Source organism: Cyprinodon tularosa, unplaced genomic scaffold (assembly GCF_016077235.1).
Source record: "Cyprinodon tularosa strain WSP-4 unplaced genomic scaffold, ASM1607723v1 ctg31, whole genome shotgun sequence".
NCBI classification, from domain to species: Eukaryota; Metazoa; Chordata; class Actinopteri; order Cyprinodontiformes; family Cyprinodontidae; genus Cyprinodon; species Cyprinodon tularosa.
The window spans coordinates 541,162-559,369 of NW_024039019.1; the positions used below are offsets into that span (position 1 = coordinate 541,162).

Genomic DNA, 18,208 nt, shown 5'->3' on the forward strand with positions numbered 1-18,208 from the left:
TAGATAGAAAACTTTGTATCAATTTGACTGTATGATCTGGTTGAACTGTAAAGTGCCTTGAGATGACATGTGTTGTGAATTTGGCGCTATATAAATAAACTGAATTGAATTGAATTGAATTCATGTTGCCCTCATGTAATGACGACCAGAGGTGTCAAGTAACGAAGTACAAATACTTTGTTACTGTACACTTTTCAGGTATTTATACTTTACTCCATCACTTATTTTTCTTCCTACTTCTCATTACATTTTCACACAAAAATGTCATTTCTGTTACTTACATTTTTAAAATAAAAGTTACTTGTTACTCTTGGCTTCGGTTTTATGTTCATATTTATTTCACATCTTTTGCGCCATCCAATGCAGATCATTGGCACCATCCACATATAGTGAAAACTAGTGTGATTGGATGAGTCATATGACGCAAACACTTATTGGTTAGCTAAAGGAAATCATAAGCAAGGGGGCGTTCTTTAATTTGCAAGCGTGAATTGTCTATGCCATGCTACAATGTAGGATTGAGATGTCAAAATGTCTGAAAGGTTGGCCACAGGTAAAGGCGTATCGGGAGATGGAGACCAACAAGACCTCCCTCATCCTTTAACTTATTTCAAAGAAATTTTCGAAATAGTCGAAAAATTGAGCTTTACAATTGATATAGTGACATCTGGCTGTTTAAGGTTACTTTACACTTTAGTTTTTTGAAGCACACTTTTTCTCTTGAGTAAAGAGATCAAGTTGATACTTCAACTTTGTGTTTTTAAACTGCAGTATCTATACTTATACTCAAGTGTATTTTTGACACCACTGAAAACCACTTTTCTTAACCAGGGACATCATTGTCATCTTTCATAGGATTTTCATTGTTTCAGCATCATCCACTCATGTTTGGGTTATCCAGGCTTAATTCAGTCTCTTAATACAGCAGATTTTGTTATAATTGCAGTTTTTCAAGAAGCTTAATATTGATGCTGCCATTGAAGCCACACTATGCTGCTGCATCTGTTGTTTAAGTGTATCTTGATAAACACATGTTCAAAACATTTCTCTGGGTTTGGTTCCTCTTGCTATACAACCGTTTAAACATGTCATTCCTTGTTTTGATCAATTCTTAAATTTGTAGTTGATTACTTCTGTGTTTTGATTTGTGAACCTTTATGCTCATTTATTGCTTTGAATACACCCGATTTCCTCATTAGGGGACAGTAAAGGCAACATTTTAATGTGCAGATACTATACACTTGTTTAAATCATAGGTAGTAGTTTATAAAGAGTGAAGATCATGACCACAATTAAAGATGTCAAAACCAAGTAACCAGGGTCCTGTATGATTCACATATTGCATTTATCAAGAGTGATCTGATGGAAAATTGGTTTGACCAGACATTTCACACTTTTTGCTGTATGTACTGAAGACCATGGCTTGACTTCAATTGATTATAAACCCTTTAAATGTGACATCAGCAAAATACGTTGCGAGGACCAACAAAATGTCCTTATTGTGATGGTGAAATTGGAAAAGTGGTCCTTCTCAGATGCCTAGACAGGTACACATGCCAATTAGAAGTATGCAAGTTAGTTTAGTCTTGCCCAGTTACATGAAGTCCTGTGACTTTGCACATCGTGATCTGATGAAACCACAATGGGCAATATTTGCTACATTCAGGCATTGATATTCATAGCGGTCTGGGATTTTGAAAGTTTATTTTCAAACTGCCAAAAGATTCTCAATACTGGTGCACTTCATCTAGGGAGGGAAAAAACAAAAGTTAATGCAGTATTAGCCAAGATGTTTAGTATTTTCTAGTGTCAGTATCAACCTACCTTGGCTCCATTCAGGTAGCTACTGTGTTCTTTGGAATAACTTGTGCTGCCCAGATCCAGGATTCTGGGGGTTCTCTGGAGCATCAGGACCATGTTCCTTCAGATAATGAATGGACTGAGAGTAGTCTCTGCCCCTCTCATGATTTCTGCTGAAGGTAGAGTAGGTGCCAGGAGGGTACTGACCAAACAGGAGCCTATAGTCAAAAGCAGGGTAAGGAAGCCTGTAAGGAAGAGGGTAGGGAAAAGGATAAGGCAACAAGCCACCCAGGACAGGGTTTATAGGGACAGCTGGGTAGCCAGACTCCTCTGTCTCCCGCTGGTAATGGCCAAGCTCAGCTTCTTTAACGATGTTGGAAGTCTCCCCAGACTGAAGGATAGGTCCTACAGGCTGTGCAGGTGGGAGAACAGCACCAATGTCCTCAGCATCAGTTGATGAATCCTCAAAAGAAGGAGGAGCAACAACCCATTCTGCTAATGGAGGGAGATGAGAGGAACATTGGTTTTCTTCAAACATGTAAAAGATATTTATGCCATGTCAATGAATCATTTGAGACTGGTTACCTGTGGGGGGAGACTGAGCAGCTCCAGCCCGTTGAGAGTCAGTATAATATGCTGGCATCTGGGAGCCATAATAAACAGGAGCTGCTGGGTTGTACCAAGCCATGGGGTTCACGTTGACAAAGTCAGCTGGCGTTTGCACAAAGGTAGGGTGGCTTGGAGTTTTTACTGCAGGAGCACTGAAGGACACATGGTCAGCTTGGAAAGGAGCCGCTACTCCCTGAGATGCTGCTTTGATGCCACTGCCTCCCTGGAGCTGTGGTCTTGGATCTAGACTCCAGATAACATTTGTTAAACATCTACCTGAATTTACTGAAGTAGATCAGAATAATACTTCACCTTTGACAGGAAGACCACAGACATCCAGAATCAGCAAGACAACAAGGGAAGCCCTGAAATCAAGAAAAACAAATTAGAAACTGATTTTAAAATAAATAGAAAACAATCCTAAAGACTCATTGCCATACCCCAGGAGGATCTGAAAAGTCATCATACTGAAGACCAACAGTAAAACAATGAGGGCAGGAGGGTTTATAAATGGAACTCAGATCACTGCTACCAATCAGAGCTTAACAAGCTAACAACACACAGCTGGTGAAGAGAGACTTCCAATAGGAGAAGCTGAAATTGTTGCGTTTGGTTTTCACAGCTTCTTTTCAGACCTGCATTGATTTATTTTAACTGACATGGTGTGCTGTTTTAAACATTTTATACTAGATTTCTTCAAACTCAAATAGACAAAAGTAAAAAAAAAACATGTTGAGTGTTGAGTTACATGTAAGATAAAGATGCAAAGACCAAAGATGATGAACAGTGAACGGTATCATCCTTTTTTTTACGACAAAGAAACCGTTGTTACTTCTGATATTTACATTATTCTTTTCTTTTACATGTTCTAGAAGTAAATTATAAAATTACTTTCTCATAATACAACAAAATGTTGCTTAATTTTTGTGAACAGCTTTCAGCATCAACTGTTGACCTCATGTAGGACAGGGTGGGAAAGGGCTTTGCAGATGTATTTCTTCCATGTGAATGACACAACCTTTGTCCTGCAGTTTTTCTTCCAGGGCAGAACTGGTACATTTTTCTTTTTGACTGAAACAGCTGCAGCCTCAGGTAGATCAGGACAATGTTGAGAATATTTTTTAACAGCTTCCACAATGGCTGCAGATTATTCTTGGCAGGTTAGGCCCTACTGTCCATTAATGTCCTTCCCAACTGCTCAAGGAATATCCTTCTCTTGAAAAGTATTCCTTCTCTTGAACTCTCCAAATTTGTACGGTGTTGTGCAATTTTAATATATTTATTTCCCAATCTGATATTATTCGGATATTGTTTATGAACACACCCAACTGGCCGAGTGAACAACAAATGAAAGTGTGAATCAAGCTCAAATCATGGTTGAACAGATAATCCTGCACATACAGTGGGGCCAAAAAGTATTTAGTCAGCCACTGATTGTGCAAGTTCTCCTACCTAGAATAAAGAGAGAGGTTTGTAATTTTCATCACAGGCACACTTCAAATATCAGACGAAATGAGAAAGAAAAAAAAAATCACATTTTAGGATTTTTAAAGAATTTATTTGTATATCATGGAGGAAAATAAATATTTCTTCACACACAAACCAGTAGACTTCTGTATCTTACAGACCTGTAGCTACTTTTTTAGAAGCTCTTCTGTCCTCCACTTGTTACCTGCATTATTGGCACCTGTTTGAACCTGTTATCTGTATAAAAGACACCTGTCCACAGCCTCAAACAGTCACACTCCAAACTCAACCATGGCCAAGACAGAAGAGCTTTTTAAGGACACCAGGAAGAAAATTGTAGACCCGCACCAGGCTGCGAAGAGTGAATCTGCAATAGGCAAGCTCGGTGTGAAAAAAATCAACTGTGGGAGCTATTGTAAGAAAATGGAAGACATACCTGACCACTAATAATGTCCATCGATCTAGGGTTCCACGCAAGATCTCATCCTGTGGGGTCGAAATGATCATGAGAGCGAAAAATTCCAGAACTACAGGGAGGGACCTGATGAATGACCTGCAGAGAGCTGGGAACAAAATAACAAAGGTTACCATAAGTAAAACACTAGACCGAAAGGGACTCAAATCCTGCAGTGCCAGACGTGTCCCCCTGCTCACGCCAGTTCATCTCCAGGCCTGCCTGAAGTTTGCCAGAGAGGATATAGATGATCCAGAAGAGGATTGGGAGAATATCATGTGGTCAGATGAAAAAAAAATAGAACTTTTTGGTAAAAACCCAACTCGTTGTGTTTGGGGGGAGAAGAATGTAGAGTTGCATTCCAAGAACACCATGACTACTGTGAAGCATTGGGAAGGAAACATCATGCTTTGGGGCTGTTTTTATGCAAAGGGAAAGGGAAAACTGATCCATGTTGTAGGGAGAAGGAATATGGCCATGTATGGTGAGATGTTAAGCCAAAACCTCCTTCCATCAGTGAGAGCCTTGAAGATTAAACATGGCTGGATCTTCCAGCATGACAATGATCCCAAACACCGCCAGGGCAACAAAGGATTGGCTCCGTTAAAAAGCATTTCAAGGTCCTGGAGTGGCATAGCCAGTCTTCAGACCTTGACCCCATAGAAAATTTGTGGAGGGAGTTGAAAATCCATGTTGCCCAGTGACGTCCCCAAAACAAAACTGCTATAAAGGAGATCTGCATGCAGGAATGGGCCAAAATACCAGCTACGATGTGTGCTACCCCAGTGAAGACTTACAGGAAATATTTGACCTCTGTCATTGCCAACAACGGTTATGTTACAAAGTATTGAGTGGAACTTTAGTTACTGACCAAATAATTATATTCCGCCATAATTTACAAATCTCATCTAAAAATCTTACAATGTGATTTCCTGGATTTATTTTTCTCATTTTGTCTCTTATAGTTGAAGTGTACATGTGAAAATTACAGACCTCTCTCATTATTCTAAGTAGGAGAACTTGCACAATCAGTGGCTGACTAAATACTTTTTTGGCACCACTGTAAATGGAATAAATTCTACACAACTTTTGTTCAGAATCTAAGAATTTATTAACAAATATCATTCAGCTCTAAGTCACATATTTCAGTTAAAAACTCTTGACTAAAAGCTCATGAAACTTGACTCCTGTGTACAAAGAGGAAGAGAAAACATTGTTGAAAACCATATCATCAGCATTGTGGAGCAGAACTGCACCCTCTACTACAATAAACATGTTAGGATGACACATAGAAATTGGTTCTCAATGTACAAAATTATTATTGCTTATGGCCCAACAGTTGGCTGGTGTGATAAACAGGAGAAAGGTGGATGAAATGTCCTGGACATGAGCAGCTGAATACCTTGTTTGCCCTGGAATCACCCAAATGATGTTTGATGCTGCTATTGCTGGCTAAATTTGATGAGGACCGCGGAACTTTGCAGTTCTTTGATGCAGAATGTTTCTCCGTCAGCTTCAGGGCTTTTCTCTTCTTGTTCTTTATCTGAAGATGGATCATCTTCTGGGTTGCATTCCACCCTATCTTCCTCTTCAGCTACATCTTCATTATCTAAGTCCTCCTGTTAAATATCTCCTACATGAAAGAAAGCTTGAAGGTGTAAGCACTAAAGTTTTCCATTACAATCTGATGGACAGTGAAGCATCAATCAGTATGGCAAGCCGTTTTATCATAAAAATAGCTTCACCAAACATTCAAGATACCCGAATCGTTTTTTTACTAGACATAATAGTTAAGAAATCTGTATTCATATTTAGACTAGGCCAAATACTACTTTCAGACATCTCTAATTCAATTCCAACTAGACTAAATGACTTCAGATTTACCATTCATCTGTATGGGGTCTCCAGTTTAAACTATCAGCAAAACATTACTATCTGAAAAGGGATATTTCAGATAACAATTGAATTATGATTAGTCATAAATTAGATTAGAGAAATCCATATATTCTGACTGGCCATAAATCAAATTAAAAATCACAAGGATATTCAAGATAAACTTTCACTTTTGACCACAAGCCCTAACCACTTGATCACTATATAGAGCTTGGACTATATAGTGCCCTGTATAGTGATTAGGGTAGATGCTCGGACACGGCCCAAATATGCTCTGATGCATGCTCGGTAAAGAGGGAGGGAAAAGAATAACATCAGGGGGACATTGTGCATTCTTGGTCTTCTGTTATGAATTCGAACAGTGCTTGGGCTGATGACGTTTCACAAACACACACAAGTACACATATTGATAAACGCCATTATTCAATGTTGCGTATTCCAACAAAGGACAGGGCAAACAATAGCAGATCAACTAAATGGCTAAATCACACATCTAACCACTGCAGTACAGGATAACCATGTTTTATGGGGTTACTTGTCATTGTTTTAGCATTATCTACTCATATATGTTTGAGTTTTCTAGGCTTAGTTGGAAGGATATAAGGCTGTGTTTTAATTATATGAAGCTTTACGCTCATTTCTTTCGGCATTGCCCCTAACACAACCTGAGGTTTCCTATTAGTGGCCAGTAAGGGAAAATGTGTTCTATGTTAAACAAAATTGTAGTTGATGTAACGAGTTGCAGTTTTTAAAGAGCATGATCCACATAAAAGCCCATTTCCCTTGGTCCCTGTATGACTAATTTACAATAACTGCCAGGCTCGCCTGTAGAATCTATTCAATTCAGTTTATTTAAGATGATCCAAAATGCTTTCCATAGCCAGAGTTCTGATGAAAATTAAAAAGAGAGATCATATCTCTCCTATCTAGTTTCTCTTCATTGGCATCCTGTTAAATCCAGAATAGAATTTAAAATCTTCCTTCTCACATATAAAGCCTTAAATGGCCAAGCTCCATCTTATAGAGATCTGATTGTTCCTCATGTCCCTAACAGAGCACTTCACTCTCAAATCTGCAGGATTACTAGTGGTTCCTAGAATTTCTAAAAGTAGAATGGGAGGCAGATCTGTTATCAGGCTCCTCCTGTTGAACAAACTACCAGTTTTAGTCCATGAGGCAGACACCCTGTCTACTTTTAAGCGTAGACGTAAAACTTTCCTTTTTGATAAAGCTTTTAGAGGGCCAAGGTTATCCTGAGCCATCTGTATAGTTATGCTATAGGCTTAGACTTCTGGACATGGGGACCCCTATTTCATCATTCCATCTATTCACACTCTGCAGAATTTGTTAGTTGAATCTCTCATATGCCCCTTTCTCAGAGTAGCTTTGCCTCATCTGTTCCTGTTTGGCTGTGACATCACCCTGGAGAGAATTAGCTGTGCTGCCACCATCAACTTTTTTTTTTAATAGATGTTCAAGATCATTTTTCTGTTAAATTCCATTTCTCTGGCTGACTGGATGTGCTCTCTTCATCCTCTGACATGGGAGCTGGCTCAGAGCTCGTCTTCCTGGACGGTATCCCCTTTTACATTTGCTTTTTGAATCTCTGCTTCTGTCTCCTTGAACCCCAGTCAGCCTCTGAAGCTGGAGCTTTCCCTCTGTCACTACAACCATGCTTAATGTGAGGAATTGCATTCAAGTCACTGCAATCAACTGGTTTTCCTTAGACTGAAAGCTAAACCCATTTGACTGCATGATATGGTGAACTGTAAAGTGCCTTGAGAATTGGCACTATAAACTGAATTGAGAATCTAAAAACCAAATCTCACACCTAATCCAGATAGTCCTATTGGGTGTCATGTTGCAATAAACATTCCAATTATGCGCCAGCAGTTCAACTTTATTTTCTGCAGCTGTATTTTTGAGTGATTCAGCACTCAAGGACCAACAAGATACAGGACCTTGATGGAAAGAAAGGTGTGGATCATCATTGCCAGCACAACCATCATGGTATTACAGTGCAGTTTAGCAAGAAATACAGGGGCACTTGTTGCAACTAAACATTTAGTTTTCAGTGGGTCAAGTTGGTTTAGCCTTGTTCCTTTAGATGCATTCCTGTGTGCACACCATAATCTGATGCAACCACAATGAGTAATATTTGCTACCTTCAGGCATTGAAATTCATAACAGTCTGGGATTTTGAAAAATTTATTTAAAAACTGCCAAAAGATTCTCAATGCTGTTGCACTTCATCTAGGGGGAGAAAAAAGTTCTAGTTAGTTAATGCATTAATAGTTAAGAGGTTTTGCTTCTTCTAGTGTCAGCATTAACCTACCATGGCTCCATTCAGGTTTCTACTGTGTTCTTGGGAAAAACTTCTGCTGCCCAGATCCAGGATTCTGGGGGTTCTCTGGAGCATCAGGACCATGTTCCTTCAGATAATGAATGGACTGAGAGTAGTCTCTGCCCCTCTCATGATTTCTGCTGAAGGTAGTGTAGGTGCCAGGAGGGTACTGACCAAACAGGAGCCTATAGTCAAAAGCAGGGTAAGGAAGCCTGTAAGGAAAAGGATAAGGCAACAAGCAACCCAGGACAGGGTTTATAGGGACAGCTGGGTAGCCAGACTCCTCCGTCTCCCGCTGGTAATGGCCAAGCTCAGCTTCTTTAACGATGTTGGAAGTCTCCCCAGACTGAAGGATAGGTCTTACAGGCTGTGCAGGTGGGAGAACAGCACCAATGTCCTCAGCATCAGTGGATGCATCCTCAAAGGAAGGAGGAGCAACAACCCATTCTGCTAATGGGAGGTGGAAAGAGGAACTTCAATTATCTTCAAACATGTAAAAGATATTTATGCCACATCACTGAATCTTTTCAGACTGGTTACCTGTGGGGGGAGACTGAGCAGCTCCAGCCTGGAGAGTCAACATAATATGCTGGCATCTGGGAGCCATAATAAACAGGAGCTGCTGGGTTGTACCAAGCCATGGGGTTCACGTTGACAAAGTCAGCTGGCGTTTGCACAAAGGTAGGGTGGCTTGGAGTTTTTACTGCAGGAGCGCTGAAGGACACATGGTCAGCTTGGAGCCGCTACTCCCTGAGATGCTGCTTTGATGCCACTGCCTCCCTGGAGCTGTGGTCTTGGATCTAGACTCCAGAAAACATTTGTTAAACATCTACCTGATTTACTGCAAGTAGATCAGAATAATACTCCACCTTTGACAGGAAGACCACAGACATCCAGAATCAGCAAGACAACAAGGGAAGCCCTGAAATCAAGAAAAACAAATTAGAAACAGATTTTAAAATAAATAGACTCCAATAGTAAAGACTCATTGCCATACCCCAGGAGGATCTGAAAAGTCATCATACTGAAGACCAACAGTAAAACAATGAGGGCAGGAGGGTTTATAAATGGAACTCAGATCACTGCTACCAATCAGAGCTTAACAAGCTAACAACACACAGCTGGTGAGGAGAGACTTCCAATTGGAGACCTGGGGTCCATTTCATAAGGCTGCCGGTGGGATTTCGTAGGAGAAGACAGGTGCTTGAGTCAATTTTTAGGCAGGCCATTTACTCTCTGTTGTTCCATTTTCAGATCATTAAAAAAAAATTCTTCTCGGTCAAAATCACATTCCTAGAAATAAAAGACTCTATAAATTACATATTTGCAACTAAGAACTGCTTTTCAGATAGTAAAAAAAATGAAATTATACTAATAAGATATCTAGGAGTGTGTTTACAAATTTTAAGTGGCAGTGACATTCATTAGCTTGACTGAATATGTATTTATAACATCTAAAATATGTTTCTATCTGATGAAAACAATACAAATTACGACCTGTAACGGTAGGAATATAGAGATGTTAAATGTGTTTATAGACATCCAGAATGTTTATTTTTTGATATGTAGAATTTCATTTTGTTTGAAAAGTTCATTTTGACGACGAAAACATTTATTTCAGATATCAATTATACCTTCTCAGTCACAATAATACATATCTAAATTGCCTGCCACAGCCTGTTCTTATCATGATAACATCACAGTGGGAAACTATTGCTTAAAATGCAGCTTCCACAGATTATTCTTTGCAGGTTAGGCCCTACTTTCTTTCAATGTCCTTCCCAACTGCTCAAGGAATATCCTTCTCTTGAAAAGTATTCCTTCTCTTGAACTCTCCAAATTTTTATTTTCCAGGATGATTTTTTCCCCCCGTCGTGTTGTGCAACCTTAATATATTTATTGCCCACCCCTGTAGGGGTGGTAAATATCTAATCAATAAGATATTATTTGGACAGTCATATATTGTTTATGAATACACACCCAACTGTCTGTATGTCAGAACAACAAATGAAAGCTTGAATCGAGCTTAAATCATGGTCAAACAGATAATTCTGCACATACATGGAATAAATTCGACAACTTCAGTTCAAAATATAAGTTTACTAACAAAACTCATTCAGCTCCAAGTCAAACATATTTCAGTTAAAAACTCTTGACTAAAAACTCATAAAATTCAACTAAACTACTACATACAAAGAGGAAGGGAAAACATGGATGAAAACCATATTATCAGCATTGTGGAGCAGAACTGCACCCTCTGCTACAATAAACATGTTAAAATGACATATGGACATTGGTTCTCAATGTCCAAAATGATCATTGTTTATGGCCCAACAGTTGGCTGGTGTGCTAAACAGGAGAAAGGTGGATGAAATGTCCTGGACATGAGCAGATGAATACCTTGTTTGCCCTGGAATCACCCAAATGATGTTTGATGTTGCTGTTGCTGGCTAAATTTGACATTTTGCAGTTCTTTGACACAGAATATCTCTCCGTCAGCTTCAGGGCTTTGCTCTTCTTGTCCTTTATCTGAAGATGGATCATCTTTTGGCTTCAATTCCACCCTATCTTCCTCTTCAGTTACATCTTTATCATCTTATTCCTCCTGAAAGTATCTCATCCATGAAAGAAAGCTCGAAGGTGTAAGCACGATAGCTTTCCTTTACAATCTGATGTACAGTGAAACGTCAACCAGTATAGCAGGCCATTTTATCATAAAATTAGGTTTACCACACATTCAAGATATCTTGAATTGGTTTTTGACTAGCCATATGAGTTAATTAAAATATCTGTATTTATAGACTTAAATACTAATTTCAGATATCTATAATTCACTCTGACTTGTCTAAATGATGTCAGATTTACCATTCATTTGTATGGGGTCTCCAGTTTAAGCCATCAGCAAACAATACAATCTGAAAGGTGTATTTCAGATAACAATTGAATTATGACTAGCCATAAATTAGATTTGAGATACTTTGCTTTATGTTCTGACTGGTCATAAATCAAATTCAAGATATCTCAAATTACCTTGATATTCAGGATTTCTGGAATGTATAAAATATCTTAAAGCAGGATTTGACAAGTGGGGATTAAATTGTGGATACCTTGAAGACATTATAATGATAAGGCAAATTAAATTTATAGATATCTAGACTTGTATTTTTGATTTGTTTAAACTCCTTTGGAGATATCTTAACAGTTTGAGATATCTTGAAGATTTTTTAAAACCTATAAGAACTTTTTCAGATATCTTGAATTATCATTTTCACTCATCACAATTACGTAGAATTTACCTAGCATATTTGGTGGAAAGTTCACAAAGGCATTTTCTGGTGTTTGCTATTCAGTTCTCTGCAATATTTCCAACATGATAGTTTCTAAAATGACTTAGTGCTGCACCACGCAGTGGCTCTGTTCGAAAACCTAGGACGGATCCTCCAAGGACGCGGTCTACCTAGACTGGATCCTTCGAAGTCCTTGAAAATAAGGAGACCGGAAGAGTTTAGGCTGTAAATTCGACCAGGTCTACCCTTTGGCAGGTTTTACCGCCGTATGCTCTGTTGCTTAGCAACCGTGAACGTTGACACACAAAGCAGGAAAAGAATGAATACAGAAGTTTTCAAAACTGTTTATTTCTTTTTTATTGTGAAGTGAACAAAGACTACACTCACAAGAATCCAGAGTGGAATAAATGTTCCAACAGCCGGGAGCAGGAACAAATAAAATCAAATGTAATGATAGAAACCTTAGTCAGTTAAATAACCTGCTGCTGTCATTCTGCACATCTCTGATGTTGCTGCTATTTTCAAATATCCATTACTGTAAAAATGTCCATAGCTGCATATTGGTTATTTATTACCCAGTTTTATATTGTTAAAACACTTTACAGTATTTTATTGTTTATATTTTAACTCTTCCCTATTATGTTATTCTTATACATTTTTCTAAGGTCCACATTTGTGTGACCATTTTCAATAATCTTTCTGCTGCTGTAAATTTTCCCATTGTGGGAAAATAAAGGGATTTTCTATTCTATTCTATAAAAGGGGTAGAAAGATATAAGTAAATCTAAACAATATATTTACAAAAAATATATCTGCAAAATCTCTAATATTCAACAACAAAAAATACAAAGTTAAGCATATTGTGCAAAATAGCAATAAAAAGATAAAAATCCTATCAGATTTATAGTTCCCACACTGCAAATATATTAGTATCTGTCCCTAAATTACAGCCAAACCCATTTACACAGTAACAGATTAAAACCTTTAGATAGACCAAACATTACCGCCACATATCTGAATCAATAACCATTAAAACAACTATTTTCATTCATTTCAGACGGAACTATTCACAGAGTTGTATTATATTAAACTGAACTTCCAATTTTCACCACTGTTCGGCGGCAAGTAACCTTTCCTCTGATCACAGCTTGCTTGGTCTCGCAATGAATCCTGGGATATCCAAGAATACCGAGGATACATCGGACCCGTCCTTCAAATCGGGCAAAAAGAAGGACGCATTTCAAGGCCGCATAATGAGGACTCTTGGAATCCGACCAGACCTCGGCGCCGCGCTATGACGTAATCGGCCTTCGAATCCGGTCTTCTAAGGATGCGTCCTAGGTTTTCGAACAGAGCCAGTGATTCCATATTGCAGAAAATTGAAATTTACCAGTACCATTGATTTGTTTCACATGTTCATAAGACAAGCCATTTTTTATTTATTTTTTTTCTCAAGAGTGTTTCGTTTGGAAATTTGTAGACGGTCCCTAAAAAAACCCTGCCTTTGAGAAGAGGGCACAATAGAGAGCAACTGGCCGAAGTATTAGCTTCTGAATCGGATGCACTGTGAGATAGCTGCCACTAACTCTGTGGAGCTTGAATATCCGGCCTCAGACTAAGGCTACGTTCACACTGCAGCCTGAAGTGACCCAATTCCGATTTTTTTGCCCATATGTGACCTGTATCTGATCTTTTTATGACAGTCTGAACGACACAGATCGGATTTTTTCAAATCCGACCCAGGCCACTTGGATATGTGGTCCTGAATCCGATACGTATCTGATCTTTTCAAATGCGACCTGTGTCTGTACGGCCAGGTCGCATTCATCCGACCTACACGTCATTGATACTTGACAAATGTTACTAAACGTTACTAATCTGCGTCCTACTAAGCGGAGGCGGGAAAAACTAACAACCATGGCGGAAGATAACACAGAGAGCAGTCAATGGAGAGAAAGTGAGGTTGCTGACTTAATTCATATTTGGAAAGATAGCTCGATTCAGACCAAACTCGAAGGGTCTTACCGGAACCGGGGGAGGGTCTTTTTGATCTTCTTAAAAAGATTTCGTTCGTAATGTGCCTGCTCCTGTTGGAGAAGAACTTAAAGAACGCAATATACGCTGCGGTATTACGAGTCATGTTTACTTCCGCAAACACTGAGGACGCTTGCTACGTGTGACGTCATCGCGTCCTCGAGTGCGCATGCGGGACACTTCGGTTGGACGCATTCAGTTCACACAGTAGATCACATACAAGTCGCATATACTTGGAAGTGTGAACGGACACGCAAAAAAATCCGATTTCACAAAAAAAAAATCGGAATTGAGCATTAAGGCCTGCAGTGTGAACGTAGCCTAATTTCCTCGCTGCAATTCCCAGCATATTTCTGGAGCAGTCTTCAAGTTCACAAAGTGTTTGCTCTCTGCATATCCCATACTGCTGAGTTCTATGTTATGGCACTTTGAATCAACTTTGTCAAGAAAAGCCAGCACCATTGCCGCCCAAAATTCTGCAGGCAACTATTTGGTCAGTTTAGGGACAGCAGAAGGGGGTTATTTGGTAATTCAGATTAATCTGAATTACGTTTGAGATATCTTGATTGTAATTCCAGATGTGTGTCACTTTAAATGACGAATCAGGTTACGTCATTTGAGATTCCTCAAAATGTATTTCGACTCTCCAAAATGTAAATGTAGAGATCTTTATTTTCACTAGTCATAATTCCATATATTTTAAATTCCTCTTCAGCATAGTCAAAATTTAGTTTTTTCTTCTAGTCAAAACTTTTATATCTTAAAAGTAATTACGGAGTCAGAAGTTAATTTTATGATAAATTGGCCTGCCATACCTCACCTCATGGCTTCAGCAAGTATCAACTAGGGGTACTTTAAGTGTACCTTAATCAAAGTACAACTTTGAGATCTCTGCTAATTTTGTATTTATGTCAGATTGTGTTTGGCAACTTGTGTAATGTGGGGGGTTAGATGCAGAAAAAGTTTGAACTTTTTCTGGTCTTTAAATGCTTTTTTAGACAGAAAAAAAAAAAAAAAAAAAAAAAAAACCCATAAGACTTCTAATCTTTATACCATACTGTTGTACAGCCCACATAGATGCATACCCAGTAAAGAGAGAAAAGAATAACGTCAAGGGACTGGAACAGTCCTGGGGCTGACGACGTTTCACTAGCACGCACAAGTACACATTGAGAAACCGTTTCATGTTGTTTATTCCAACAAAAGGTGTGACAGCCCATGAAATGAATGCCTAAACCACCGCAATACAGGTTAACCATCTTTAATGGGGTTACTTGTCAGTGATTTAGTATCAATTCATACACGTTTGAGTTTTCTAGGCTTAGTTGGAAGGATAGAAGGCTGTGGTTTATTTGAAGCTTTGTGCCAATTTCCTTCTGCATTGCCTTCAACAACCTGAGTGTTCCCATGAGTGGCCAGGAAGGGATGATTTATTCTAGATTAAACTACATTGTAGTTGAGGTAACGGGTTGCAGTTTTGTAAAGATAAGCCACATAAAAGCCAAGTTGCATTGGTCCCTGTATGACTCATCTACAATAAGTACCAACATCACAGGCAGAATATAAAACAATTTGATGACTTCCTAATCCAGATAGTCCTTTTGGGTGCCATGTTGCCATAAATATCCAAATTAGACTCTAGCAATTTGATTTCAAAGCGATTTCTGCAGCTGTAAATCAGTGATTCAGCACAAGAGGGGACCTACAAGTTAGAGGACCTGGATGGAGAGAAATGTGTAGAACGTCATTGCCATCACAGCCATCCTGGATGGCTTTCAGTCCAGTTTAGATAAGCTAGCAACACAGGGGCACTTGTTACAACTAATCATTTAGTTTTCAGTGGGCTAAGTTTAGTCTTGCTCATTACATGCATTTTAAATGTGTGCACACCATAATCTGATGCAACCACAATGAGCATTATTTGCTACATTCAGACATTGAAATTCATAGAAGTCTGGGACTTGAAATGTTTATTTTAAAATTTCCAAAGGGTTCTGTCAAGACCGGTGCAATTAATCTAAGGAGAAAAAAATAAAGTTAGTGCAGTATTAGTTAAGAGGTTTTGAATCTGTGGGTTTCAGCATTAACCTACCTTGGCTCCATTCAGGTTTCTACTGTGTTCTTGGGAAAAACTTGTGCTGCCCAGATCCAGGATTCTGGGGGTTCTCTGGAGCATCAGGACCATGTTCCTTCAGATAATGAATGGACTGAGAGTAGTCTCTGCCCCTCTCATGATTTCTGCTGAAGGTAGTGTAGGTGCCAGGAGGGTACTGACCAAACAGGAGCCTATAGTCAAAAGCAGGGTAAGGAAGGCTGTAAGGAAGAGGGTAGGGAAAAGGATAAGGCAACAAGCCACCCAGGACAGGGTTTATAGGGACAGCTGGGTAGCCAGACTCCTCCGTCTCCCGCTGGTAATGGCCAAGCTCAGCTTCTTTAACGATGTTGGAAGTCTCCCCAGACTGAAGGATAGGTCCTACAGGCTGTGCAGGTGGGAGAACAGCACCAATGTCCTCAGCATCAGTTGATGAATCCTCAAAGGAAGGAGGAGCAACAACCCATTCTGCTAATAGAGGGAGGTGGAAAGAGGAACTTCAATTATCTGTAAACATGTAAAAGATATTTATGCCACATCACTGAATCTTTTCAGACTGGTTACCTGTGGGGGGAGACTGAGCAGCTCCAGCCTGTTGAGAGTCAACATAATATGCTGGCATCTGGGAGCCATAATAAACAGGAGCTGCTGGGTTGTACCAAGCCATGGGGTTGACAAAGTCAGCTGGCGTTTGCACAGAGGTAGGGTGGCTTAGAGTTTTTACTGCAGGAGCACTGAAGGACACATGGTCAGCTTGGAAAGGAGCCGCTACTCCCTGAGATGCTGCTTTGATGCCACTGCCTCCCTGGAGCTGTGGTCTTGGATCTAGACTCCAGAAAACATTTGTTAAACATCTACCTGAATTTACTTCAAGTACATCAGGCTAATACTTCACCTTTGACAGGAAGACCACAGACATCCAGAATCAGCAAGACAACAAGGGAAGCCCTGAAACCAAGAAAAAACAAATTAGAAACAGCTTTTAAAATAAATAGACTCCAATACTGAAAGACTCATTGCCATACCCCAGGAGGATCTGAAAAGTCATCATACTGAAGACCAACAGTAAAACAATGAGGGCAGGAGGGTTTATAAATGGAACTCAGATCACTGCTACCAATCAGAGCTTAACAAGCTAACAACACACAGCTGGTGAGGAGAGACTTCCAATTGGAGACCTGGGGTCCATTTCATAAGGCTGCCGGTGGGATTTCGTAGGAGAAGACAGGTGCTTGAGTCAATTTTTAGGCAGGCCATTTACTCTCTGTTGTTCCATTTTCAGATCATTAAAAAAAATTCTTCTCGGTCAAAATCACATTCCTAGAAATAAAAGATTCTATAAATTACATATTTGCAACTAAGAACTGCTTTTCAGATAGTAAAAAAATGAAATTATACTAATAAGATCTAGGAGTTTGTTTACAAATTTTAAGTGGCAGTGACATTCATTAGCTTGACTGAATATGTATTTATAACATCTAAAATATGTTTCTATCTGATGAAAACAATACAAATTACGACCTGTAACGGTAGGAATATAGAGATGTTAAATGTGTTTATAGACATCCAGAATGTTTATTTTTTAATATGTAGAATTTCATTTTGTTTGAAAAGTTCATTTTGACGACGAAAACATTTATTTCAGATATCAATTATACCTTCTCAGTCACAATAATACATATCTAAATTGCCTGCCACAGCCTGTTCTTATCATGATAACATCACAGTGGGAAACTATTGCTTAAAATGTATTGGATAATGGATTTATTTAGGTGCAGTCACCTGGCAGCAGGAGGACATGAAGTATAAAAAAGTTGTTCAAACAGGTAGGACCCGTGCATCATCTCACTGGGTCATTTTGTATGATGCCACAATAACAGATCACCGTGTTCTCACTGATATTAATTACTTATAAATACATGTTGAAGAAGTCAATGCTGCATATGTGAGGACGGATGAGTTCATGGATGTATGCGATGGATTGTGAAGTGAAACGCTAGTGCTCATGAAGATAACTGAATATGAAAGGACATCTATACGTGCTTTGAGGACCCTCTCCCTATAAATATTTTGGTCTCTGTGAATTAATGCCGTTCATTCTTTAATTGGATCCTCGTCAAAAGGAAGTTGTTTTTATTTTTAACACCGAATGTGTCTAATATATTGTGAATTATTTACAAAAACAACTTACCGTAAAAGTTCAAAAAAATCCACTGGACCTGGTTTCA

General features: G+C 39.1%; 1 protein-coding gene and 1 long non-coding RNA gene across 6 annotated transcripts in view; both read right to left on the minus strand.

Moving 5' to 3' along the window:
• The window catches only part of LOC119788072, a 22,650-nt gene extending 5,572 nt beyond the window's left edge, over positions 1-17,078 (minus strand). The window contains exons 1-5 of one of the 5 annotated variants that reach the window (XM_038292211.1): positions 17,006-17,078; positions 16,876-16,928; positions 16,545-16,805; positions 8,559-9,014; positions 8,416-8,476 (exon numbers count right to left, since the gene is read on the minus strand). In XM_038292211.1, the coding sequence (XP_038148139.1) occupies positions 8,578-9,014; positions 16,545-16,805; positions 16,876-16,928; positions 17,006-17,031 (777 nt within the window). In that variant the 5' untranslated portion in view covers positions 17,032-17,078 and the 3' untranslated portion in view covers positions 8,416-8,476; positions 8,559-8,577. Of the gene's footprint in view, positions 1-8,415; positions 8,477-8,558; positions 9,018-15,841; positions 15,906-15,980; positions 16,452-16,544; positions 16,806-16,875; positions 16,929-17,005 lie in introns of those variants that run through there. The other 4 variants (XM_038292208.1, XM_038292207.1, XM_038292206.1 and 1 more) reach the window with 4 other exon arrangements.
• LOC119788074 lies at positions 9,304-9,637 on the minus strand. Its single transcript, XR_005281416.1, has 3 exons — positions 9,565-9,637; positions 9,437-9,489; positions 9,304-9,367 (listed from the first exon to the last, which is right to left on the minus strand). It is a non-coding gene; the product is annotated as an uncharacterized LOC119788074 (long non-coding RNA).
• Positions 17,079-18,208: the final 1,130 nt, after the last annotated feature.